Source organism: Caloenas nicobarica, chromosome 5 (assembly GCF_036013445.1).
Source record: "Caloenas nicobarica isolate bCalNic1 chromosome 5, bCalNic1.hap1, whole genome shotgun sequence".
NCBI classification, from domain to species: Eukaryota; Metazoa; Chordata; class Aves; order Columbiformes; family Columbidae; genus Caloenas; species Caloenas nicobarica.
The window spans coordinates 16,427,921-16,453,224 of record NC_088249.1 but is presented as its reverse complement, the minus strand read 5'-3'; the positions used below and the strand labels follow the sequence as shown (position 1 = coordinate 16,453,224).

At 48.0% G+C, this 25,304-nt stretch overlaps 2 protein-coding genes across 2 annotated transcripts in view; one reads left to right on the top strand and one right to left on the bottom strand.

Annotated features, from left to right (window-relative positions):
• Positions 1–2,150: 2,150 nt before the first annotated feature.
• CHGA (chromogranin A) lies at positions 2,151–15,073 on the top strand. Its single transcript, XM_065636716.1, has 8 exons — positions 2,151–2,196; positions 2,578–2,624; positions 6,645–6,738; positions 7,149–7,217; positions 9,343–9,441; positions 11,047–11,553; positions 12,001–12,464; positions 14,990–15,073. Exons 1-8 carry the CDS (start codon positions 2,151–2,153, stop codon positions 15,071–15,073), a joined length of 1,410 nt encoding a protein of 469 aa, XP_065492788.1.
• A 2,545-nt stretch (positions 15,074–17,618) lies between these two features.
• ITPK1 (inositol-tetrakisphosphate 1-kinase) overlaps positions 17,619–25,304 on the bottom strand; it is a 149,731-nt gene continuing 142,045 nt past the window's right edge. The window contains exon 11 of the mRNA XM_065636543.1: positions 17,619–24,104. Within this exon, the coding sequence (XP_065492615.1) occupies positions 23,782–24,104 (323 nt within the window). The 3' untranslated portion in view covers positions 17,619–23,781. The remainder of the gene's footprint in view (positions 24,105–25,304) is intronic.

The following is a 25,304-nucleotide window of genomic DNA, read 5'->3' as shown; positions in this document are numbered from 1 at the left end:
GTTCTTCCCTTGAAGTCTGCTTCTGCCATTGCATTTCTCTGAATGGCAGAATATCTTCCACTTTTTTATTTGATCACTTTTGCTCTTTAACATAAATCTTTCCCTGACATGCTGTACTTTGACAGTTCCTAATATAGCTGTGCTTAATGAGACAAATTCCAATAGCAGAAGTACTGATTGCTGAATTAACAGTTTCACATCCATTTTCCTGGGACAAGAAATAGAAAAAAATCATCCATTATATGCCACTACAGTGGGAGAATGCATGCCATACCTGGAAAACATTTAGTTTCTCCTTTGCAATGAACTTACTGGATGCAAACCCACAGCTTGAGACAGAGAGCAAAAAAAATAGTCATGGGCACTACATATCCTGTGACATTTCTCAAAAAGGGGCCCAGGGAAGAAAAGGGCTTCATGTAAGAAACTGGATTAGAACTGAGATGATTCATTGCTCTAATAAGATCAACATTTATATGTAAGGATAAGTAAATATTGACTAGGTAAACATAGCCTGATAAGCAGATCAATCTGTTTATCTCTTAGGAATACATAGGAATTAACAAGCTTAATAATGCTCAGCATGTCAGACTAAGAGACTAAAATGTTCTGGTGTTTCCTGAAGGAGTAAAAGGCCATTGTACATGACATCCACTCACCCACACCCCACTCCAATAAATAATTCAACAACATGCACACACAAATCCCAACCCAACAAAAAGAAAGGATGTCTATTGTTCTTGGACGATGCAGGTTCCCTGTGCAACAAGAACTGTCATGGGTGTTCATTTTGTGGTCTTATAAACATTTAACTATCAGTCAAAGTCATCCACAAAGCACTGTTCAGAGGATCAATTTATTTCCAGCTTTTCTCTGCTATTAAATAGAAAATACGACAGACAAAGTGAGCTTTGATTTTGTATGAGTGGGTTTTTACAATCTAAATGTGCCTTTTGAAGCGTGCATTTAAATCAGGGAGATATTAGAGGACTTTTGGGAATACATTTCCCTGTGCATATAGAAAGAGAATGTGGAAACCTATACTGCAGTCTGTACACCCTGGTCTCATAGAAAATTCTTATAATCTCAGAATAATATGTTCTCTTTAGCTCCTTGAGTGCAGGTCTCCCTAGTGAGCAGAATAAGACAGGGTGGGGAAGAAGGACAATGCATTTTTCTGAATTTGTTTTTCTAGTATAAGTCCCTGGCTTTTGTGACCTCTGAAATTGCTTGAGGAGTAGCACAGAATAGCAGAGGTGCTATTCCTAAAGAAGCATTATCCTAAAGAAGCATTGGCATCACTTTCAAAAGAGAATCCAACTGTCCGATCTGACAGAGTCACAACAGCTGAGCAACAGACACACCAGCCTTTACCGTTTACCCAAATTATATCCTGCTACTTAAAAATATTTCATAATATGGCTGAGATTTATAATCTCCATTTGAAAACCAGTTTTATGGTGACCAGTTCTTCGGTTCTTGACCAGTCTTACAGGCACTCCTGTCCTCTGTGGAGGCATTTAACAGGCACCTAAAAAAGTCAGCATCTCTTCTAAACTATTTGTCTAGGTAACTTCTGTGGTCAGTGAAAGACAAGGGAACTATACCTACAAGTGGCTACACTGACTGGAATATGGGAGTTGGCTCTCACTATTGACTACTGGTACATACAGAGAGTGCACGTATGCAGAGGTGCTTATAGATTGCAAGTGGTGGGTGAGGCACTGTAAAAGTGATATCCTGGAAACACACCCCACAACCATCCTGCTCCGCTGAGAGTGAGAAGATGGAGAAACTGGTGCCTGGCACCTTGCTGGTGGAACCCTTTGCCTGGACAGCCTGGGGACTCGGGTGGAGGAGGCCTAGTGGCGTGGACTGACGGGAAGGCTGTGCGCCGGGGGAAGGGGGACTCGGGGAGGGGGCGGGGAGAGAGGAGGAGGTGGCTTCTGGCTTCCTCCTGACGCCATTTCCGAGGGGCTGAGATATATAACTGAGCCGGTTGCTGCAGTGCCTCATCTGGGATCTTCGGCCAGGGCACTGGCATAGACACGCACGGTGCTGGTCTCCCGCCGGCACCTCGCCTGGAGCTCCCGCGCCAGGGACAGACTCACCCTCTGCCCCTCTCTTCCTCCCTCTGTCCCGCCAGCACCATGAGCCGACCGGGACTGCTGGCCGTGCTGTTCCTGGCCGTGCCGGGTAAGTGGGTCTGCGCTGGAGTCCGTGTGTGCTCCCGTGTCCCCCCGTGTCCCCCCGCTCCCGGGACCCGCAGCCGGAGTACGGCGCTGCCCCACTCCGCTCCTGCCGCGGCCCTTCAGCACCGCGGACAGCGGCTGCCCCGGCCCACCCCCTTTCAGCACCGCGGACAGCGACCGCCGCAAGGTCACTGCCCGAGGCTCCCCTGGGCCCTGCCTGTGCCGCGGGACGGGGCACCGGCCACTGCCACCCTGGGGACCTGACTTTCCCCTTCCCTTCCCTTCCCTTCCCTTCCCTTCCCTTCCCTTCCCTTCCCTTCCCTTCCCTCTCCCAGTGGAGGTGAATAACAAGCTCTCTTTTTTTTTCTCTCTCCTTATTTTACAGCCATGTCCCTTCCCGTGGCAAATGACATGAATAAAGGGGACACTAAGGTAAGGATGGGCCTATAGTGAAAGGGGCAAGTGAAGCTGGAGGATGTGATGTTTAATATCCACCTAACTGGCTGGCTTTAGGCCACCCCTACCGAAATGCCCTGTAGGAAGTGCCAGGGATTTGCATGAGATCCCTACAGCAGGATTGACCCACCTCCACTCCCTCCCAATCAGAATTTACCCATTGTGCATCCCCTTTGGGGCACCTGGGCAGCAGGGAAGTCCCTCAGGATGTACCAGAAGGACCAAACAAGTTTGTCAGGAGAATGGTGAGGCTGGGGATGGGGGCTGGATATAACACTTCCCAGTCCTCCTACTTTCAGCTTTTCAAAGCTCCCGACAGGAGGTGACTCAGGGGAGAGTGGGGGGAGATGTGATTCAGGAAAGGGCATTTCTGGAACTGTGTGTGTTTGGGGGTGTGTATACATCTGTGTTTGTATGTGTGTGGTGTGTTACTTAAACATGCATGCTCCTGAAAAACAGGCAACTGGCTACTCTCAGGTTGCTAATCTGTCTTTAGCCACTGCTCAGCCTGTCTGGATGTCTGCAAGCAGTGCAGGACTTGGCTGACCTCTCCAGCCTTCTTTTATAGGCTTCTATGCATACATTTGGGTCATACTTTTCTGATATTCATAGCTGCTCTTTGCAAGTGTGTGCACTCCCAATGGGCTCTTGGCACCTTTGGATAGGTGTGTTTGCCTGTGTTGATTTGTGACAGTCCTCCCTGATATTATAATGTCTGTAGTCTTTCAGATTAGCTGATTTTTTAGCTGCCCATATTAAGATTTCTACAGAAATTCATGTCCAGAAAGGGAACATCAGCCTTTTCTCCTCTACTTCTTGAATGTCTCTGTTTCCTGAAATCTTCTAGCCACATAATATTTTTCCCCAAGCAGCAGTAAGGGGAGAGCACATTCATGTCACTCTCAGCAACAGTTTCCATCATACAGTATTTCTGCTTACGGCTACCTACAGGGCAAGGGCCATGAAATACACTTCCCTGTGTCCTGTCAGATGTGCCTGGGCCTGCAGAGCTGTTGCTTTAAGACCTTTAGCCTGCTTAGCCCTTGCTGGGGCTGAGCCAGGAGCTGTGAGCCACTGGGTGCCTGCATCAGGCTGTGTGTTGCTAAGTGAGGCAGAGGACTCAGGGCAGGCACTGGCCCTTTCAACTGGCCATGCCAGAGTGGGATGTTCATTGCGCATCTGGTGGGACAATCCATTAATTCCACAATTTTCCTAATGAGATCAATTCCACAATATGTAAAACATGGCACTTCCCAGCAACCCATATTTAGTTTTTGTGGGAGCTGTTGTAACTCCATGGGAATACTTCCATCAAAGAAGGATTGTCTCCCAAGCCTGTCCCTTCCCTGCCTACTGCACTGGCACAGGCTTTAGCTGAGAACAAAAACAGGCCACACCTTTCTCTTGATTTTTGCTGCAACTGGAAAGAGCCATTAAGGCTTTTCCACCTTCACCACCCTCTGAGACACAGCATTTCAGTGAAGGAAGTCCTCGTCTCACAGGACAGATCAGGCCAGGGATGTTATTACATGGGTACAACAGTGAGCACTGCAGCTCTTCCTACACACCATACGGCTCTAGATGTGCTCTGTGCCACCAGCATTTGTGGGTGGGTTGGGGCTGTAAAATGGGTAGTCAGCATCTGCAGGCCTCTCCTTACAGCTCACCAGGCTTTCCTTACACCAAGGGTTTTCCATGGGGAGCTCAACACGACCAAATCATTTACAATATCTCTGTCGTTTGCCCACTCTTCTGCTTGAAGGACACTATTTCTCACTTACAAGCGCACATTTCAGAAAAGCCTGAGCACAGCCAAGCTCCAAAGTGGTGAAGTTTATCCTTGTAAGGACATGATCCTTTGGATATTTCTGTGTAGGGACAGCATGAACAGCTCTTAAGGATCTAGTTACATGCTCACAGTTAGAGGATAGCTATGGCAAAATTCCAGTCCAAGTTTCTGCACTGGATTAATTACGTTCATTTGGAAAGGATCTCCTTCATTTCCTGATGCAGGCTGTTATTTCATGACCTTGTGAAGTCTCACTCTGCAAGACCTGGTCTCACAAAAAGCCAAGAGGAGTGCTGTGGAATGACCGCACTCTTCATTTCTTTATGTTGCAAAGTTCCTTCACAGAGCTGGCTGTATTTCGGTGGTGACTGATGTGTTTCTTTGTGTTCAGACAAAGACCTCAGATCAGCTTAGAGGTCTTCAAAAAGCTTGTATAGAGTGTTTCATTGGACCAGGTTCTTATTTCTCATGTTGAGAAAGTCTTTACTTCTGAAGCTGCCTGAAATACAGCTGCCATAAATGGCTCCAAATGTTGGGTAGCATGGAAGGGAAGTATCAGAATCTGGGTTTTGTTCTATTTAATGGCAGAGTGTAGTGACTCAAAGTCATCTAAAATCAATATCAGTGGATTGTGGTACAGCAGAATGATACCAGGGAATTTTCCTGCTTTCTTTTTGATAGGTCTTTCCTGTAACATTTTTAATCCAACAGACAAACCACTCAAACTGTGTAAATAGTTAAGAGTTCAGCATTTTATGGTTGTGATCTGCAAAATTCCCTCCTAACACAGGGTGAAAATTTGCCCACTCTGGCTGGTCAATGAATACATCCAATTGCTTGAATGAGCAACATTGTAGATGACTGGGAATTGCTGTCTCATGTTTAATTTCTACTGCAGCCACAGTGCTTTGCTCTCCAGAGAATGCCACCTTGGGAGGGAGGTCAGCACTCTTAGGGCTGCCTGCAGAAATTGTCAAAGAGGTTCAGTAAGTGAATTTCTTGCCCCCAAGGCTTATTTGAATCCTTTTTTCATTTTAGCCCTTTTTTTTTTTTTTTTTTCCCCCACAGGCACTTGTGAGCCCTGCATACTTTCTGGGCTGCTTTGTAAATCATCATTTTGAATGAAGCAGCCCAATTCCCGCACTACTAAGTAGCACTGGACTGTAGTAAATGCTGCTTTCTCTCCTGTGTGACCATTTGGGTCTACCATGACCACACAGCAGGGCTCCCAGTGGTGTGTCTCAGTGTGCCTTCCCCTCTGCCAGAGGTGCCACCTTGCCTTTGTGCCTCTGGTTTTTGTTCTCCTACTAAAAATACAGCACTGGTTGATCCCTGTGGGATCAGTGGTGATGCACTTGCATGGGTGAAGAGCTAGGCCTGCAATCTCAGTACAAGTGACTAACCAGATAAATAATGCTTCTCATTTTACACTGAAGGAAAGGGCTGCTGGAAAGGGCAGGCCCAGAGTTCATCCTGTCTGGGAAGCTTCCTAGAGCAGTTGCAAATGCTTTGGAGGGAAGTGCGGGAGCTTCCCTTCTTTCAGATAACCTGCCTCTGTCAACAGCTCTTCCAGCCTATAATAGATGGCTTGAACAACCAAGCACAAGGGCAAACACTTCTTCAAAGTGTCTTGTCCTTCTCTAGGGCTTGAGAGCAGTATTTCTCGTCTATGTTTGAAAGTACAGTTTACCTTATGTCACCCTTCATGCCTGGCTGCAGTTGAACTATGGTGCTCCTCTCAGGTCTCGAATAGCTTGCAAGATTTCAAGGTCACCTATTGAAGAGCTTGACCACTTGTTGCTGTCTACGATCTCCCACTGAGCCCTTTTATGAGATGCAGGTTGAGATATATTGACTTAAAAGCAGATGATTTCGAGCTCTTTATGTATATATGCAGATCCCCTTTAATCTCCTCATGTGCCCAGCCTCTGGGGTGGGCCAGAGTCGTGACATCCTCAGCTGAAGTGTGTGTCATGCTGAAGAATCTCTTCCCATTGCCATGTGTCATTTGCTTACTTCTCAGTTTTGGAAGGTACCTTCTGTTCCTCTGTTAGGTTGAACAAGAACCGAACATTCAGTTCTGGCTGAATCAGAAAAGCAAGAGGATCTGTGCCATCATCTGCTGTGTTTTAGCCTCGGTAACAAATAGATTGAGGAAAAAAAGACAATAAAGCAGTGCTTTAATGTGTATTTTTGTCTCTTTCTAGGTGATGAAGTGCATTGTAGAGGTTATCTCTGATACTTTATCGAAGCCAAACCCCCTGCCAATCAGTGAGGAATGCCTAGAAACACTCAGAGGAGGTACAGGCTCAGATTTAACGCTGGGTATCACCAAGAACAGATCTGGCAGAGACACAGGCAGGGGCTGGCCCTGCCCTGACATATGTTCTAGCACCTGCCAAGGGGTCCCTGACACACTCACCTTCCTTGTCATCACTCCATCGGGTTGCACCAGGCCCCAGAAGCAGTAACAGAGTCACTGCTCATCAGGCTGGCACTGCAGCAAGGGGAGGCGCTGGGTGATGGGAAGCTGCTTTGTTTTCATGGGACCTTCCTGTCATCTTAACCGCAAGGTTAAGAAATGTGGCAGCAAACCAGGCCAAGAGAGAGAAAACCAAGAGGGAGGTGGTGTTTGGGGTGTTTTTTCATTTTCTGGGCGAGGGGGGATGTTGTCTTTGATGACCTTCTGTACCAAGTCTCCCCTATTGCAGATGAACGAATCATTTCCATCCTTCGCCACCAAAATTTATTGAAGGAGCTTCAGGAAATTGCAGCTCAAGGTACAGTTTCACTACAGTTATTTGGGAAGAGGGGGTTTCATCTGTTGTAGCCCCTTGCAGAGTTTTGTTGTTTGGGGTTTTTTGTATTTTACATTAACTCGACATCATATAAATGTGCCCTAGGAAATCTAGTTCCAGGACTTCCAGTAGAGACTGGCAGAGTGGGTGTAGGAATTCTGCTTATAATAACTCCAGTATGCATCTGATTATTTAAATGACTCTCAATGTAACTTGGTGGCAATGCAGAGTATAGGCATTTTGGGGTGGGAGAACCCTGAATGGAAATTCTGTAATTTCATTCAACAAATAACCACCAGCATTCAAGCTAGAATGAAAGAGAGGAAAACCTTCACTGTTTGTGCAGCTGGAGTCTAGCACTAGACCCAGGTGTGGCATAAGGGAAACTTCACTGAGCATCAAGCAGGACTTGCACCTAAAAAAAACCCCAAAAATGAAAGCTCCCAATGGGGATTTTCCTGTTGGCTGCCTTAGGCTGAATGCAATTTCCTTCGGTTTGGAGAGGTGTGGGCAGCTCTCCGCTTGTCACTGTGGGAGCAGCAGCAGCGCAGAGCTGTACAGAGGGATGTCCAAGGGGAGAAAGGGCTATTCTGAGGTCCCCAGAGCTGGTGTGCAGGTCCCAGACAAGGCTACTTTAAAGCCAGTGCAGGCTCCTCTGCCCTGGTGGCCCAGTTGAGGAGGCAACAGGGCTCTCCCCAGGCTGCAGGGAGAGCAGCTCCTGGCCTTCTCTCCTCCTTCTCCTTGAGGTAACCTGGCTGGCAGGCTTCCCTTGCCAGGGCATCCCTGTGCCCTGCTCCTGTGTGGCATGGCTGCCAGGGATGGCTTACAGAGCAGGAAAGCCACAGAGGCAGCAGGGAGGAGGGAGGGGGAAAACTCAGGAAGTCAAGGTTAGGAGAGAGCCCCGTGCAGCTCCCAAAGCAATAGTTTTGGCACTGCCAGAATCCCACTGGCAAAGGGGCCAGCTGGACAGTGAGCCCAGACCAGCTCTGTGGATACTCTGATGATCCAGGAGAGACCTGGGCCTCCTCATTGCGCTGGGGTACTGCTGCCCAGGCCCACCAGGGTTGTGATTTGGGGTGCTCAGCTGTCAGACAGGCTGTGCCATACAGCGTGGAGTCCACGGGAAGGGATTTGCTTTGCAGAGGTGCATCTTGCTCTGCTTTTTCCTTGGCTTGAGCCCGTCACACCATTTTGTCCTAGAGTAACATGAGCTCCAGATCACAGTGACTTGGGATGGGAGAGTCATGTCGCTCAAGGGAAGAGCAAAGTTATTTATCTTGGTCCCCTCTGTGCTGGCTGCAGCTGGTCTTTCTCAGGCTGGAGAGCCCACCCACATCATCCAGCTCCTCCCCATCTAGGGCTAGAGAGGACTGGGCTGACACTGTTGGCTCTTGCCTTTGCGTTAAGGTATAGAAGCAGGGCATGAGCTGGGTTAGACAGGGCTCGTTGGCCTGCAGCTCCCACTGGGATGGGCTGCCTGGGGAGTGCGGGCTGCCAGGACAGCTGTGCTCTGACCTCCAGCTCGTGCTGCCTTCAGACAGCGCTTTCTCCAGAGTGTTGCTTTTGTCAAGCTGGCTCCATAATCCCAGAGATTGAGGTGTGCGCCCTTGGGGCCCTGGGCCATCCCTTGAGCAAGAATGATTGCTGCTCCTCCCTCCTGGGAGAGGGGCCCCCACCACCAGGCAGGAGGGCACAGGGGCTCTCAGTGCTCACCTAACAGAGGTACATGGACAGCATCTGGAAGCAGACAATTTTTATCCTTCCATACTCTGATGCTTAAGTCTTTTGTCAGCCTCAATGTGCTGCAGTTCAGCGTCTCAGGTCCCTAGCTCTCCATTAATATTAGTTTTCCTTAGCAACCCTGCTTCTCTGTTTAGAGACATTTTTCTTTCTTGCAGATGATGGTTTTGATGGTGGCTTTGTTACTGGAATTGATTCATGTATTCTCCAGTCTCAGCTCTCCTCACAGCTGCCCTTTGGCTAATTTGTCTAAATTTGTAGAAAATATGCATATAATTATAAAGGGCACAGACCTATTTTCCTACCTCTACTTTCTGAAACGCAGGAGGGGCTGTTGCCTTTCCCTACTTTTTGTTACTTGATGCAGGTGCCAATGAGAGAACTCAGCAGCAGAAGAAAAACAGTGGCTTTGAAGATGAACTTTCTGAAGTCCTTGAAAGTCAGAATGACAAGAACAAGCAGAGAGGTCAGTGTCAGCCTCCCCCCCAAGGAAATCCAGGTCAGGCTGTAAACAAGGATGTTCTTTCTAACAGCCTTGATATGTCCATCTGCTTCCCATTTAGACGTCTCCTTTGATGCTGCTGCCGATATACACAAGCAACCCTGTGTTTGCTTTGTTCTTACTTACCAGCTTAAACAACATGTAATTTCTGAGCTACAGTGATGGTCAAGTTACCAAACTGATACTGATCTTTCCCCCCCTGCTGCCAACACCATCACTCACTCCTAATGCTTAAAATGAGTCACAGCCAGGGAAATCCTGTACTGAAAGACTCTGTGATACAGGGAAGAGCAACCTGAGTCTGCTCCTGCCACCCTTATTTCCAGGCATCCAAGATATTAGGTTATGGGGCTCTGAAGGAAAGATTGAACTTTGGAAACACACAGTGCACACACCCACACAAACAACCTGCATCTCAGAAAGACCACGTTCAGCTGGGATTTCCCCTTGTCATGTTTCTGTGGCCAGGCTAGAGACAGGCAGTGTAGCAGAAAGGAGGGTTTGGCCCTTTCCTTTTTCCACGTCAGAAAGAGATGATGCCAATGTGGGGTGAGATGGTTTCTTGTCCAGCAGCAGCACCCCTGCAGAGGGTCTCGAGTGGGCTCTGGGAAGGTGGCTGAGCAGCAGCAGCACAGCGATGATGCGACGTCAGCCCAAACCTGCCCGAAGTGATGAGGAGCAATTCCCCCAGGGCTGCTCCCACAGCCAGCACAGCCAAAAGCCAAGGGAGAGGACAGGTGGCTCTGGGCCTCTCTCCTGCCAGGGCAGACCTGAACCTCTCACTCCAGCAGTGTGGAAACTGCATAAGGATGGAGCGTGGCACTTTGGGCCATCCAGGCCTGCAGGCAGCCCAGTGACACCAGCACAGTGTCACTGGTGGTCACCAGCCTGCGTGACCGGCTCTCTGCATCCCTTCACCCCGGCAGACTCCTCAGCCCTGCTTGAGGCTGTGCTTGGCTTTCCATACTCATCTGGCTTTTCCCACGGCTCTTCAGTTCCCCATCTTTTCTTTTGCAAAGTGATTTCTGTGGCTAATTAGGTTAAAAGAGGCCAGCCTCTGACATGAGGAAGAGCAAATACCCAGCCCACATTAAGCCCCTACTGAGTAGCTGCTTTGCAGAAGCAGAGCTGGCCTCCTCTTCCTGTGGCTCAACCGCAAACACGCTGGCTCCTTCTTCAACCTGGTGGGAGACATAAGGGTGCAATATCAGCGCAGCTCTCAGAGCAGGGAGAGCTGTGCAAGTGCCATATTACACTCCTAAATAATTTCATTTTATGTGCGATCTGGTTTCATGCTGGCCAACTTTGTTGCTGGCGTCTCAGGAGAGCGTGATGAGGACTGTGCTGCAGCAAAGCACTTCAGCATATGTTTAACTTCAGCCTTGTGAGGCTCTCCAGCAGAGCAGCAGCTTGAACGCAAGTGTGTGTTGAAGTGATTTGTGGAAGTATCCATGGGCTGGTTAAGGAGATTGCTGAGCGGGGCTGAAGCTCCCTAAGAAATGCATGGGCTTCACTGGTTGTGAAATGAGCTCTCAGGAGAGGTGTTGCTTCTTGCTCCTCCCTCTGCAGGTCTGGCAGGGGAGCGCCCTGACGAGGAGCAGCCCACAGGGTCCCTGGCTGAGCTGGAAGCACAGAAAACCCAGCAAAATGAGGATTCAAGAGAAGAGGGAAAAAACAGCCTGGAGGAGAGGGAGCCCAGACTGCAGGATGCTGACCCTGGAGAGAAGGGCGATCGGGAGGAAGTGGAGAGCAATGAGATCAGAGGCGCAGAGGATGCCCAGCGGGATGAAGCTTTGGACAACCACATCAGCAAAGACTCCAGCGAGGATGAGCAGCAGCAGCAAGGGGATGAAGAGGAGCAGCCCAGAGGCCCCAGGGACAGCCTGGAGCTTGAGGACGAGGGAGAGCAGCCATCCAGGCAGGGCCGGGAGCAGAGCAAGGAGGCAGCAGGGGAGCGTGTGGAGCGGGAGGATGACGGGGGAGATGATGCTGCGGAGGAGGACCCTACCAAAGCAGAGAGGTCACTTGATTTGGCTGAGGAGGATGAGGAGGCTGAGGAGATGCAGGGAGATGACAGTACGTATCCCAGACGACTGCACTGATACCTACCCAGGGTGAGCTGAGAGAACTGCGACAGACAGATAAGAGGCTTTAAAGCCTAAAAGTTCAGGCAGGTGCTTACTGGGTTTGCAGACACACCCCTGCTGCCAGGCACCCAGATCCCCCCGAGAGCGCCTGACCTCGCACAGCAGGTAACACAGACCCGGCAGCTGCCTGCTGCTCAGTTTTCATAGTGTCTGGAGACAACTGATTTATTTTTCTTGAACTTCCTATGTGGTGTTTGTCTGTTGCCTCCAAGCCCTGCTACTGATGTGGTGACATGAGAGCGGGCATTTCCAGAATCCTGGGAATACGGGCCTAAGTCAGGAAACTCACCTTACATTGCCCCTGAAGGCTCAGTTCAGAGGTGGAGTGTAGCCGGGTTGACACTTGTGCTCACTGTTGTGTTTAATGCTCTTTCAGATAATGACGATGCTCTGGGATTTGGCAAAGATGGGAGGAGCTCTGAGGAGGAGGAGGAGGAAGAACAGCCCCGGTCACTGAGAGGAGGAAGGCATCGCCTGGAGGATGAGGGGATGCAGGGGGAGGAGGACACCTTCCAGCCCAGGGATGCCAAAAGTGAAGAGATGGAGGAGGAGTCCTCCAGGGAGTGGGAAGACTCCAAGAGGTGGAACAAAATGGATGAGCTGGCGAAGCAGCTGACTTCAAAGAAGCGCATGGAGGAAAATGATAGTGAGGAAGACCCGGACAGGTCCATGAAAATGGCATTCAGGTCCCGCAAGTATGAGTTCAGTAGTCCAGAGGAAAATGTGAGAAGGTCTTGGAAGCATCATTCAAAGGAGGACAGCAGTGAAGGAGGCTTTCCACTTGCTCCTATGCCTGAAGAAAAGAAGGATGAGGAAGGCAGTGCGAACAGGAGAACAGAGGTTGGTGTATGTAAGCTTAAGAATAAATCCCACTTGGTTATTACTTGGGAATCCAAACTATGCTTGGAGATGTGGGTGGCACCTTGGTGTTATGCAGCCAGCATCAGTTCTCTCTGACATTAGGGAGATGCCTGGTGACCTTTTAGCCATAAAGCCCTGGGCATTATTGAGATTTGCACCTGTCTGTGCCTTCAGGTTTTCTCCTTGTTTCAGCGAATAGTGCAAAAACATCCTCTGCTGCAGACAGTCTTAAAAATGAGACAGGACTTTTGCACTGGTCCGTGCTGGACACGGTGACCTGAGCTGTCTCTGAGGCCTCGAGTTTGGTCTTGTGTCCCAAAGCCCCTTCAAGTCAAAGGGAACAACACTTTCCCTGGCTCAGGGATGGAGTCAGTAGTGTCAGACCTCTTACAGGGGCAAACCAGGGTGTAACCCTGGTGAGAGAGCTGGGACGTTGGGGTGGAAATGGTTGACAGTTATGTGAATACATCTGAGCCAGGCTTCCAAAGTCAGAGACCTCCTGCCCTGTTACCTTGCATGATGCAGTTTGGTAGCTCAGCACTTCCCCAGCAGCCAGGGGTGGTAGCTTCACCTTTGTGCTGAGGCCCAGCTCCAGGCATGGATGTTTATTTGGGATAGCGCTGGGGGCTGGATGGTGGGGCCGGGCATGGAGTCTGTGGGTGTTTGCTCTGGGAAAAGCCACGATCAGGTCCCCAGGAACAGACTGGGGCAGCAGGTGAGTGGAGCTGATTTGCTGCAGCTCTCTTGCCTGAAACACCCCTCTTGCCTTAGACACCAAAACATTGCCCAAAGATTGAGCATCAGCACCCTCTGCTGGGAGGGCATCTCCAGTTGTGGTGATTCAGAGCAAAGACAAATATCTTGGCTTTGAGCCGGGATGGAGCAGCTGCCTGATGAGGAGGTGGACACCTGCCCCATCTGCCTCCTCATCACCATCTGCTCACGTCCCACATGTCTCCCCCAAGGAGGCTGATGCCCACTCGCCCCTGCCAGCCCCTCTGGGGTGCGCCTTGTCTGCAAGGTGGTCAGCTGAGCTGCCAAAAAGGGACTGGGAAGGAGGCTGCTGAGGCTGAAAAACTGTTTACAGTTGTGACAAGACTTTTTGGTGTTTTTTTTAAAAAAATAGATCAGGGCCTCTGGGAGATGGTGAGGAGGCATCAGACCAGTCATGCAGCAGTGAGGCACAGGGCCTGGCTCTGTCAGAGCAGCTGCCACTCTGTCCCGTCTCCGGGCTTTTGGGCTATGGGGCTGGTGGCTGGGCCAGTGAGGCCAGTGTGGGCACAGCCAGGGAACACGAGTGCTGAGCCAGGGCTCAGCACACCACTGTAGCCAGAACCTTCCCATGGGCTGGGCCAAGGGCCCTGCGGAGAGTCTGGGTGACTTTTTACCTGTTCAGGAAAATAGCTCAGGGATGAGGAAAAAAAAGCCCTTTTTTTTTTTTTTTTTTTTTTTTTTTTTTACATACTTACATTATTTTTTTTGCACCAGCCACGTGCAGTGCAGGCTGGTGGCTGAGTGTCAGCCCGTGCTTGGCAGCTGCTGCAGGCAGCGGCATGGCTCTGATGGCTCTGCTCCCTCTGCCTTGGAGAGGGGCTGTCACCTCAGCTCTGCCAGCAGAATAAGGCACTTTCAGCACTGGCAGCCCTAAGTTTGCTACCACAGAGCCTGCTGCTGTGCTGGGCCAGCACGCAATCTGCAGCGAGCCCCAGGTGACACAGCTGTGGGGGACAGGCAGGGCTGGGGCTGGCACCGAGATGGGGCAATTGCGTATGACTGGAGTTCAGGCAAAGGCATGCAGTTACAAGTTTGAGTACCTTCGCTAAATAGAATAGCTTCAGGTGGTGGCATAAACGCACAAGAACCACTGTAGAAAAGTCACCAAGTGAAGGGCTGCTTGAGCCTTTAATCTGATAGCTTCCTCAGTCACTATTTTCCCAAATGGAAAAGCATCTTCTGGTGCTGGAAGCACATGTGGACACGCAGCACAGCATGGAGACAGGGGACACTGCCGTCCTCTCCAGAAGCGGGGCACATCCTGCAGCTGCCGCAGGTGACAGGCACCAGTGCCCATCCCGGTTTGACACCACTGCCTGTCCCAGTTTGACACCACTGCCTCGGTGCGGGCTCCCAGTGCTGTTTGGCAGCACCCGCTGCAGCCGCAGCTCCCCGGCGGCCAACCCCCTCCAGCCCCGTGCTCTGCAGGGACAGGCCTGTCGGGGGCTGCCCTGCCTGGCAGCGGCGCTGGGGAAGAATGGGGATCACGTACCTTGTCCCCATCACCAGCTGCAGCAATTTAACGTGAGGATAGGAGTAATTAACGTTGAGCACAGACACCACCTGTCCAGAGGAGCAAATGCAGGAATGGGCTGAGGGGTTGGGGTGAGATGCAGCTGTGCTTGTGCTGTCACTGACAGTGAGCGCCCAGGCAAAGGCTTCCCATAGCTCTGGGGGGCAAGGGCTGCCCACCCGTGGCCGCTGACGTGTGTCCTGGGCTTTCGTTGCAGGACCAGGACCTGGAGAGCCTGGCCACCATCGAGGCTGAGCTGGAGCGCGTCGCACACAAGCTGCACGAGCTGAGGCGAGGCTGAGGGCCCCGGCTCGCCCTGTGCAGGTGAAAGCCACCGCCGTCACCCTCCTCCGTCCCCAGCGCATTTTCATTTCCTGATTTAAAAGCAATTAAGCTGGAGCAGAAGCATTGTGCCTAGGAAGACAACTCACTAGCGCCCAGGCCTGCCTCCCTCTCCATAGTGTTGTGCCCATAGCCGCTTCTTCACCTCACGCTCCCCTGTCCACATGGATGCCCACCCGCCCGGCTGGGCAGCGGTGGGTGCAAAGCGCAACCTACACGTGTGTTTTCTGTCTGGGTGGGGGTTTTTTCCCTCTTTTTTTTAAAAGACAAGACAGCTTTCTAGAAAGTTCTCCTTCCACCGGTAGTTTCACTGGGTAAAAAACTGCAATAACTTGTTATCTTTTGATTAAAAGCTGATAACTCTGACTGTAATATATTCTATATAAAAAATTTATCTAAGGAAAAATAAAACTGTAGTGGGTTCCTTCCTTTGTTTTGGCAGCTTCAGTCTCGGTTGTCGGCGCGCTGCAGGTCTTGTATGGTCGTGGCGGAGAGGAGGAGAACGGAGGCCTCCCCTCGCCACAGACCCGTTGTGATGGCGTTTCCCTCCTTACCCGGGCTACACCACTGCTGCCCACCGTGGCCCAGCACTGAGGACGTCTCCCTGTGGCCCCGGGCACTGTGGGGCCCTCTCTGCCCCGCCAGGGCCCAGCGATGCTGCACAGCCCAGCCCCGATGCCAGGTGTGCTGGGTGCTTCAGTGAGACATCGGTCACATCTGTAGTTCATCGATGAACACAGGGTTGACCGAGAGAAATCAGAAGTCTAAACACTGGGGCAAGACTTGACCAAGCCATGCTATTTGGACAATGCATGAGTGGGTTAACAAAAAACCAACCAACCAAACAAAAAACCAAATAGGCTAGTCATGAGGAAAACTACTGGTCTGTGTTCCCCAGAGGTGAGGCTGGTCCGTAGGGGATGCCCCTCCTGTGCGTTGGCTCGTGGGAGCCGTGGTGTCCTGCTGGCTCAGCACTAACAGGCAGAACTTTCCCCATCCTCTGGGCTTCAGGCTGTGTGCCAGCTGGAGGACACCGCGTGGTGCCTCGGCTGGGAAAACTTGCCCCAAATGCCTCTGAACACTGATCATAAGGTTTTAAACTACCTACATGTACCAGCAGGAGAGGAAAAGAGCATCCCACTGCCAGGGCTGTATCCCACCCCCTGGTTCAAAGTTATCTCCCATCACCTGCAGCCCACAGAACAGCTGAGATGCTCAGGGAATGGCTGTCAGGCTTTGGACTCAACTTATTCCTTTATTCTGCTAAACACATCAGCGCTGTTGCCTGTAGAGTGAATTGCACTGGGGGTGGACATGTGGGGTGCCCTTGATGCAGGAGGTGCGGGTGTCCAGAGCTGTCCCCCCCACCTCCACCCCCAGAGCAGCTTCCCCAGGGTGGCTGGGGGAATGGGCAGTGCCCCTCGCCCCGGCCCTGGCAGCCACACAGCAGCTCATTGGTTTTGTGTCAGAGTCCCTGCCAGTAGCATCGCCCATACAGCCCCTTGCAAACTCAGTTCTACATGTCACAATAAATTCAGAGAAACCCTCAGCCACCCACCCCACCTCGCCTCTGCCAAAATAAACAAACAAACAAAACCCCAAACCCAAAAAACCAACCCAATCCCAAGAAATCAAAACTTCCCAATTGAAAAGCAGCTGTCTCCAAAGGAGTTAGACCTAAGATTTTCCAGAAAGGATGGTGGCAGCAGACAGAATGACTCTATTGCTGCTGCAAAATCAACACGAGGAAAAATAACATTATTTGATGGAGCTACTATAAAGTCTGTCTTAACTGGATAATCGAGTAATCACAAACATTTGGGACCCAAGGACTGAAGAGAAAGATGAAGGCCAGTGCTCTGGGCCTGGGAGAACGCCTCACCAGCTCCGAAACGCCGTCCCCCCGGCCGGCCGCGCTGCCGCTGCGCAGCATCAGGGCTCAGCCCGGCTGGGCTCGGCCTTGGGTTCCGCACCAGGCGCAGACCCCCGGCAGGGCTTGCACGAGTGCCCTCGCTCAGTGGGCTCGTGGCTTTTCGAGATCTGATGCTGCTGAGTGAGAGTTCTCTTTCCTGCACTGGTCAAAATAGGATCCTGATTAAAAATCCTGCTAGGTTTTGAGAAATCAAGAATTCCCTACTCAGGATGATGCAGGAAGAGTCAGCCCAGAAGCCTATGCTAGGCATAAATGCCGAAGTACCACAGTAGCCTGAATCCAAGCGATGTTTACCCGTGTTTTATATTAAGACAGAAATAGCCAACTTCCCACTAGCCTTAGAATTCAGAACAAAACCAAACCAGCCCTGCTCACTCATAGTGCTGGTACAAGGAGGTCCAAAGTAACCGCAAACAACTGCTCTGGGGAAGGAAGTGAAAACCAAATGCTCATAAAAACAGGCTTCCCACGGTGAGCTGCTCACCTCGCTGCCCTACCCAACCATAAAGAGAAAGCAAAGTAGAACTTGTTATAAGGCATTTATTTCCATTACGTGTTGGAAAGGGACAATTCTGTCTTCAAAACAATTACAGAGAGAATGCCACAATACCTACTGCATATTGCTTTACCGTTGAAACGAAAACATTGTCCAAAACAGGTGCTTGGCAAATGAAGATAAAATTAATGTATTATTATTGAAATCAATGCTGTTAGATGAAAGCACCATCTCCATTGTCTGATCAGTCATGCAATTGAAGTAAGACGCCAAATAGCAAGTATTTTTGGTTTTTACAGTAAGCCATCTTTTAAGGGTTTATATTATTCTATACAAATTTAAGTACAAAATGGGAATTATGTTTCAGAAACCATAGTGAACTGGGCTGAAGTGAATCACAAGACAAGCTTGTTAACACTGTACAGCTGGATTTGAACACAGATATCTATGAACTTGCAAAACTTAGTACATACACAAAATGGTCCCCAAGATTCAGCCATGCTTAGGTGGGAAGTGACACTGGAGAGTGAAGGATAAAATCCAACACTATTCACATCCAGAGGGCCACTTTTCTCAAAATTGTCGGGATCCCAAGGAAACATTGTTACTCCATTTTAAGAACAACTGCATTTTAGTATGTGGTTCTCACAATGGTATACGCAAGCTGTATCCAATACTGAATCAGAAATAAATAATAAAAGATACATCTAATACATCTTTTATTTTTAATATTTTTTTTTTACAGCACTCACTTTACAAGAGGATAAACAGCTCAATTTTAGGGGCTGCTAACATCTGAAACAAAGAAGTCACTATTTTATACTCAACATATACTCAACCTTTTAATAACTTCATATATGTATATATGTCTTTTCACACAAAAATGTTAAAATAATTTATATCTAAAAACTACCGTGTAAAGAATGAAGAAGGAAATAAAATGTGGGTTTCCTTAAAAAGAATGGAAGAGGAAGACCTGATTTTCATGAACTCCATTCACCACTTCAGCTATTTCTGGAGTTTCAAGAGATTTCCAGGCCATCAACAAGAACTGCCCAACACATCGGGAGCTCTCTGCAACCTCATGGCATGCGGGGCAAGGTCACCTGCTAATGAGCTCTTGTAGCCCACGGGCACCTGCTAGTGTCAGCGCCAGTGGAGTCAGGGTGAAAAGGTGGAGAGAAAGAGAAAACTTCTCCCCGGGTTGCTACTATAAAACACAGAGTGGAATTCTGGACCACAGGTATCACAGTGCCCACCGGCCAGGATTTGGCTCCCAGGCCCTACCTCTCCCCGCCCTCCTTCTGCATCACAGATACAAGATGTTTTCTTACAGTGGATTTTTCACTTCCACAGGAAAACCCCCTCAGCAGCAGGGGTGGGCCAGGCCCCAGCAGCCACCTGCACGCACGCAGCCAGAAATACTGGGGGCCTTTGCTCGCTACAGATGCTATTGCGCTTGTGTTGCTGAGGAATCGCTCTAACAGCTCCATTTATAGCTGGATCCTCTCAAACTTCAACAATCTAATAATTTCTGTGGCCACGTAAACATGACAGGATCCAAGGAGGATCTGAAAACCATCTGGTCAAAAGCTCAAGTGTTGATGGCCTGGATCCACACAGAGTGAACAGGGAAAGGAAAGGTAGTGAAGATGTGGAAAGTACTTTTCTGGAGGTTACATTCCTCTGAAATAGATATTAAAGCAATATTACAAATAAAATCAGCAATGTGATCTGCAACGGTGTGTCTGTTTCTCTGCGAAAGCGAGATTATATTAAAGGAAATATTTTAATCTACACAAAGCATTTTCACATACTCCTAATTACAAAACACACAGTTGTAACACCATAAAGTAATTGTATACTGAATACAGAAATCAATACATCTCTTACTACAAAGGAGAGAGGAAAAGAAAATTAGCAGGGCAATGCAAGTGAACTCCTGCAAGCGTGCACATGGGGAGACTGCTACAAACTCAAAAGACTCTATTCACTAAAAAAAAACCAAAATCCAAGATTTTCTACGCAGCCGTGGAAGGCAAGGCTGCATGCTAATGTGAAAAAGCCTGACTCACCTGTCACTGCTGCCACACAAAGACTTTGGGAAACCAGTGTTAATCTAAGAACTGATAAGCCTGGAATTTTTGATATTGGATGGCAACATCAGAAGCATTTTTCCTTTGTTTCGCTCCTTTTTGCCATCCAAATCAAACACCTCTGGCCCCATTTATTCTGTTGCCTTCCGACTGTATCCTGACTGTTATCTACCCACTACTCCACCTGGTTGTTTCCTGGCTGGATATAGCCCGCAGTTAATCTGGAGAACTTGAGGCTTTATCTTGAGCAATTCTTGTTACCTTGTGAAGCCTCAGGGTCGGGTTCTTAACTGGTTCTCATCTATAATGAAAACGAATTAAATTGGTGGTTTTCCATCTGATCAACCTGCTGCAGACCTCCTCTGCACAAACATTCCCACATTGAGGATGGAGATCATTAAATAGCTTTATCGTTCCGGCAGCCTGAACAGTTTTAATGCCAACTGGCTCCCACAGCACGGAGGCTGAGCAGCCAGACACGTGGTTAACCAAAGGCAGAAGGGCATCGGCCCGGCGGCAGCTCTGCGTTCCACAAACCACAACTGCCAGCACCAGTGCTCCCAGTTAGGCTGCATTTCTGCAGCTGGTTTTCACGTAATGATGGGGACTTCCTGGTGCAGTCATTGCAAACCCAAGGCAGCAAAGTCAGCTAGAAAAGGAGGAGGATGGTGAGGGCTTTGCATCGCAGGCAGTAATGATACCACTCGTGTTCTCTTCAACAGGGAAAAATCTTCACCTACTGGAGCTGATGACATAATTACAGTGGAAACCAGAGTATCCTCTCCTTCTCCAGCATGCTGACACAAAACCTGGAGAAATTCCAGTCAAGCTAAGGGTGTTCTTGTGGATTTCTAACAGTGAAGCAGAAGAGAAGTAGATCCCTAAGAAGCTAGCTGGCAACCATCTGATTTTGATATAATTGCTCCCATCAACGCAGCAATAATAGCTATGCCTCCGAAAACACAGCAGAACCTTTTCTAACCCACAATAACAGAATTCAAACAGATATTATGGAAAATCTCCCTCGGATTATCTGCAATTTTAAGAGCAAGGGCATTCTGGTACGGTCTAATATTACTAGACTCCTCTACCTAAAAAAGACAAGACTGCAGAATATTAACTAACTTACTGTGAAGCTTATCTCAAATTAAAACTATCCTGAACTTACCAAACGAGGCAGCAATTCAGAAAAGCACTTTAGCACAGGCTTAATAACATACACATGCTCAAATGTTTTGCAATAATGTATGTCTGGACACTTGATAATTTACAGTTTTGGCTTTTAAAAGTTGGTCTCCCAGTTTGCCCCTGTGATTTAGCAACATTCTAGCATATAAGTCATAGCAATAATTTCTGCAAGGAAATCTAGGAGTAGAGCAATTGCATGGTAATTTATGTGAAAACTCTACTGTAATGCCACATCACAACAGGTACCTGCATATCTGCACCTGCTATATTAAAGTGATACTGATACATTTGATAAATAAAAAATAAATTACAGACTATGGGAAAAATGTCACCGATCACACCAATGACCTAAACTTGTTTTCTAGTTACTGCCAAGGTCTGGAGTAATATTTAAATATAGTATTTCTGCAAGCCTTCAGAGAATTACAAAATAAACTTCTAACAATCATTTGTAAACAAGTTTAAAATGCACAATTATATTTCAGTAGTTTATTTTGGAGAAATAAAGCAGTGCAAAATAGGCCAACCAAAATTCAGAAGGCAGCCAGGAAAATAAAATTCTTATTTGATGTTCTAACTAGGAAACAGCATACAGACATTTCCATTGGATCCAACACTCAGATTTGTGTAAACATACTTAGTTTGAAAGGTCTTGAGTTACTAACCCAGTTTTAACATCATTGATTCTTCCCCACCACCCCAAAAAAAAACCCCAAACCAAAACCAAAAAAAGGCCCCAAAAAACCCAAGCCACTGTAATAAAGGGAGCAAAAGGCAAGTCTATAAACACTCCACCAGCTGGTTACAAGAAAGTACCATACAAAAATATGCACTAGCAAGTTCCTTCCTGAGGGTATCTTTTGTTACACGTTAACATAAAAACACTTTTTAACAGAACAAAAACAAACTGTAGTTGTCAATTTCATTTCAGTCATGGCTTTACGAAAGGTTTGGTCTATCAGGAATACTTTATAAACCCTCACCTATGTACATCTGACTCACTCACACCACGACCACCCGAGACCTGCGAGCTGCTGACAATGTGGGATCGGCGGCCTCACAGCACCCAAAGGCTGGGAAGTGTCCCCAGCTCAGAACTGACCTGCAAGAGTCTGGGACGTTGGCTGCACTCACGTGCACCCTGGAATTCAACAGACAACACACTCATAAGGTCCTTCCAGTCCCTATAGAAATATGGTGGAATAATCTCTTCTTAAGTCATCCTGGAAAATCCGATTCCAGCTACAGGAAATTCCCAAGAATGGCATTTTGGGAACAAATCGAATCTGTCCTCAGGAAAAAGCATTGTTCACACAAAAGAACTGCTACACAACACTCTTGAAAACTTTTTCCCCTCCAGGACTGGTACCATCAGGTAGGGCAGTGACATCTTCTACAAAGTTTACTCCTCTCTCCACAGGCTACCTGGCCTTGAAGCTCTGGATCCTTTCAAGTAGGTATCTAACACATGATACTAAACAAACTGGTATTAAATGCTGCAGCGATGGATGCTTTACAAATACCTGCTATAGAAAGACAGAAATTCCCACATCTGCAAGCTAGGAGCTTAACTAAGGAAATTTTCTTAACACCATCCCTCTTAAATGTATTTTAGGGCTTATACAGGGAAGGGAAGGGAAGGCCATACCAAAATAGTGTCTCTGTTTTCAGCGCTGACTTGGATATTCCCAGCTTAGTGTTCAGAACTGGCAAAAGTTGGAGGAATTCTCAACAGCAGAAGATGCTGCCATGCCAGAAGATGCAACAGAGGGTGAACATTGGAGGTTTACTGTGTATCTCAACAGATAGAATTTGGCTGTGCTATAGCTTGCAAACAGTATACATCACTATTGTAAATTACCACATGGCCTCATCTGGCAGCTTCCAACAAAATAACATGGTCTCTAAGCTAGAGCTGTCATGTACAGAAGTACAAAGGTACATAATTCTGCTTACATTTAATTTGTAAAAGAAAAACAAAATGCATGGATCTGTGGAAGGCAGCAACTGTGTCACCCCTCGGGATCCGCAGCTCAGGTGCACTGCTCCAAGGAAAACGTACGGCTCTGTTTGCCCGCCTTTTTGCAGAGCTGTCCCAGAGTCCTCACAAGTGCAATGGAGAGAGAATTAAATTCTCTAAGAGATGAGCTGCTTCCATTAACTCTTCTAGGATTTCACCACTAGCAGATGATTGAAAGGATGATATTTAATCTACTAACTCAACCTAATTGTCGGCACCCTGTCTGGATCAGACGTGTCACTGTTGGCAAGTGTAGTTAGAAGCTGCTTTTGAGGGAAGCAATGAGGCCTGGGGGAAGAACTGCAACGCTGGAACCGGATGGTTGCCTCTGTTCTGCACCCTGAACAACCACCCTTCTCCATCCTACTCAAAGTGCCACAGCTTCACAGCAAGCTGCCTGCCAACATCTTGACTGGTCAATGTTTCAGGAGATTTGGTTTAGTGATACTGAAGTTGTCTTAGCTTTCTTTTGCAAGGGCCTACGTGGAAAAAGGGAACAGGGAATATTTTAGGCAAAAATCTCTAGCACTGTTACATTCAGACACTGCATTTCAACGTTATTATCTTCTTGATACCATGAGGTCCGATTTGAAAATGCTGGTCATCAGTGATTACAAGGAACAATAGAAATGAAAGAGCAACCCTCCCACAATGAAAGGACTAGTGTTAAAACCCACGTGTATGTAAACTCACTACAGATTTGCAACTGGAATCTGACAAAATGGATCTGAATCACTTTCTTGCCCTCCACCTTTCAGTCCATTTCATCAGCAAATCAGGTTAAATCAAATGGAAGGGGTTTTTTTATTTTGCTTTTTTGTGTGTTTTTGTTTTGTTTTTTCATTTTTCAGAATTGTATTGTTACAGCCTGATCTGGTTTGGGGACCACGATTTGTATCCCTGTGGCTTTTCCTCAGTCCATGGCATTGGCAGGTTATTGAGAAGAAGCTTTTGTTGCCAACGTAGCGACGCAGTGCTGCTGGAAGCTGGGAGACACTGCCGAGTTGCAGCCTAGTCTCTGGTGTTGCAGTTTTACTGAGCTGTTGGTCTCGCTTTCCACAATCCAGGAGGAGTCTTTGCCCATGACGCTGAGACAGCCTGTGCTAGCACAGCATATCCGCTCGTCCATGATCCCGCTGGTCTGCTCAGCCAGGAGCTTGCTGCGGTTTAGCTGGGTCACCTCAGGTGCCTGACCCTGCAGGACAGCAGCGATGTGGTTCAGGAGATCTGTGAAAAATTCAGAAACGCCCTCGTAACCTAAAAAGAGGAAAAATGAAGGTGAGAAAAAAGGCAATTAAGCATTTTCATAAGTTCTTTGAAAGGCTTCATCTACCCGTTTATTTGTTGGGCTGTCCTTGCCCTCCAAGTGACAATAAAAATGCTTCTTTTGCATGATATCACTTTGAGTGACCGCCTGAGCAGATTAGCATATAAAAGAGCAAAGACCATTGCTACAAAAATACTTCTGTTCACTGACAAAAACTGTTGCCTTTCCAATTTCCTGTTTCTTATTCCTCCCATGTATATGTGTGTATACATCGCTTTAGGTATATTCTATCATTTGTGCCCAGTCCAGGTTTTTCCCTAAGTTACAAACTCTGTGGTATAACGTCGATCTTTTCCATCCTGTTTCCAGGTTTACTGCTGGCAAGTAGCTCTAATGCAGTTTCTTTGAGGGTCTGGACCCTCTCTGGAATTTGCTCAGCAACACCCTCAGTTAGGGAAACCTCAGGGGACTGCGGGGCTGGCTTCATCCCCTACCGCAGGGGTGTCAAACTCATTCTCACTGGGGGCAACATCAGCCTTGCAGTTGCCTTCAAAGGGCCGAGTATAATTTTAGGACTGTATAAATGTAAATACTCCTACAATTATAAAGCCCTAAAATTAGATTCAGCCCTTTGAAGGCAACCACGAGGCTGATGTGTTCCCTGGTGAAAATGAGTTTGACAACCCTGCCCTACAGAAAAGGCAGCTTCCCGCCGAGTAAGGAGCAATGTGATGCTCATCTAATTTAACCTAACTTGGCACTTAAAATGTGTTCCCTGCTATGACCAATGTCTGAAAAACACTCGAGGGACAGTAAACATATATCAGTGATACAGCACATGGTAGAAACATAATTCTTTTATTTCAGTACTGAAACCACCTTTCTGCGTGTTCTGTTAATCAATTCCAGGCAACTTACAATGCAGAGTTTAACAACAAGCTTCCTGGTTAAAACAGTTGCTCAGAAACCAGGAGACATGACATTTTTGGTGACACAAAGGGTGGCAGTAGGCGTACAGAGCTTCTGGCTCTGTTTCAAACACTCTGGTGCAGGTACAGTTTTATCATTGCATTCATTTTAAAATTGAACCAGACAGGCAACATATTGGTATAATATCTTGAAATGGATCTTAACTGCTACTGCATTACCTAAAATTGTTATCAATTTGATTTAGTATTTGGAGGTGACAT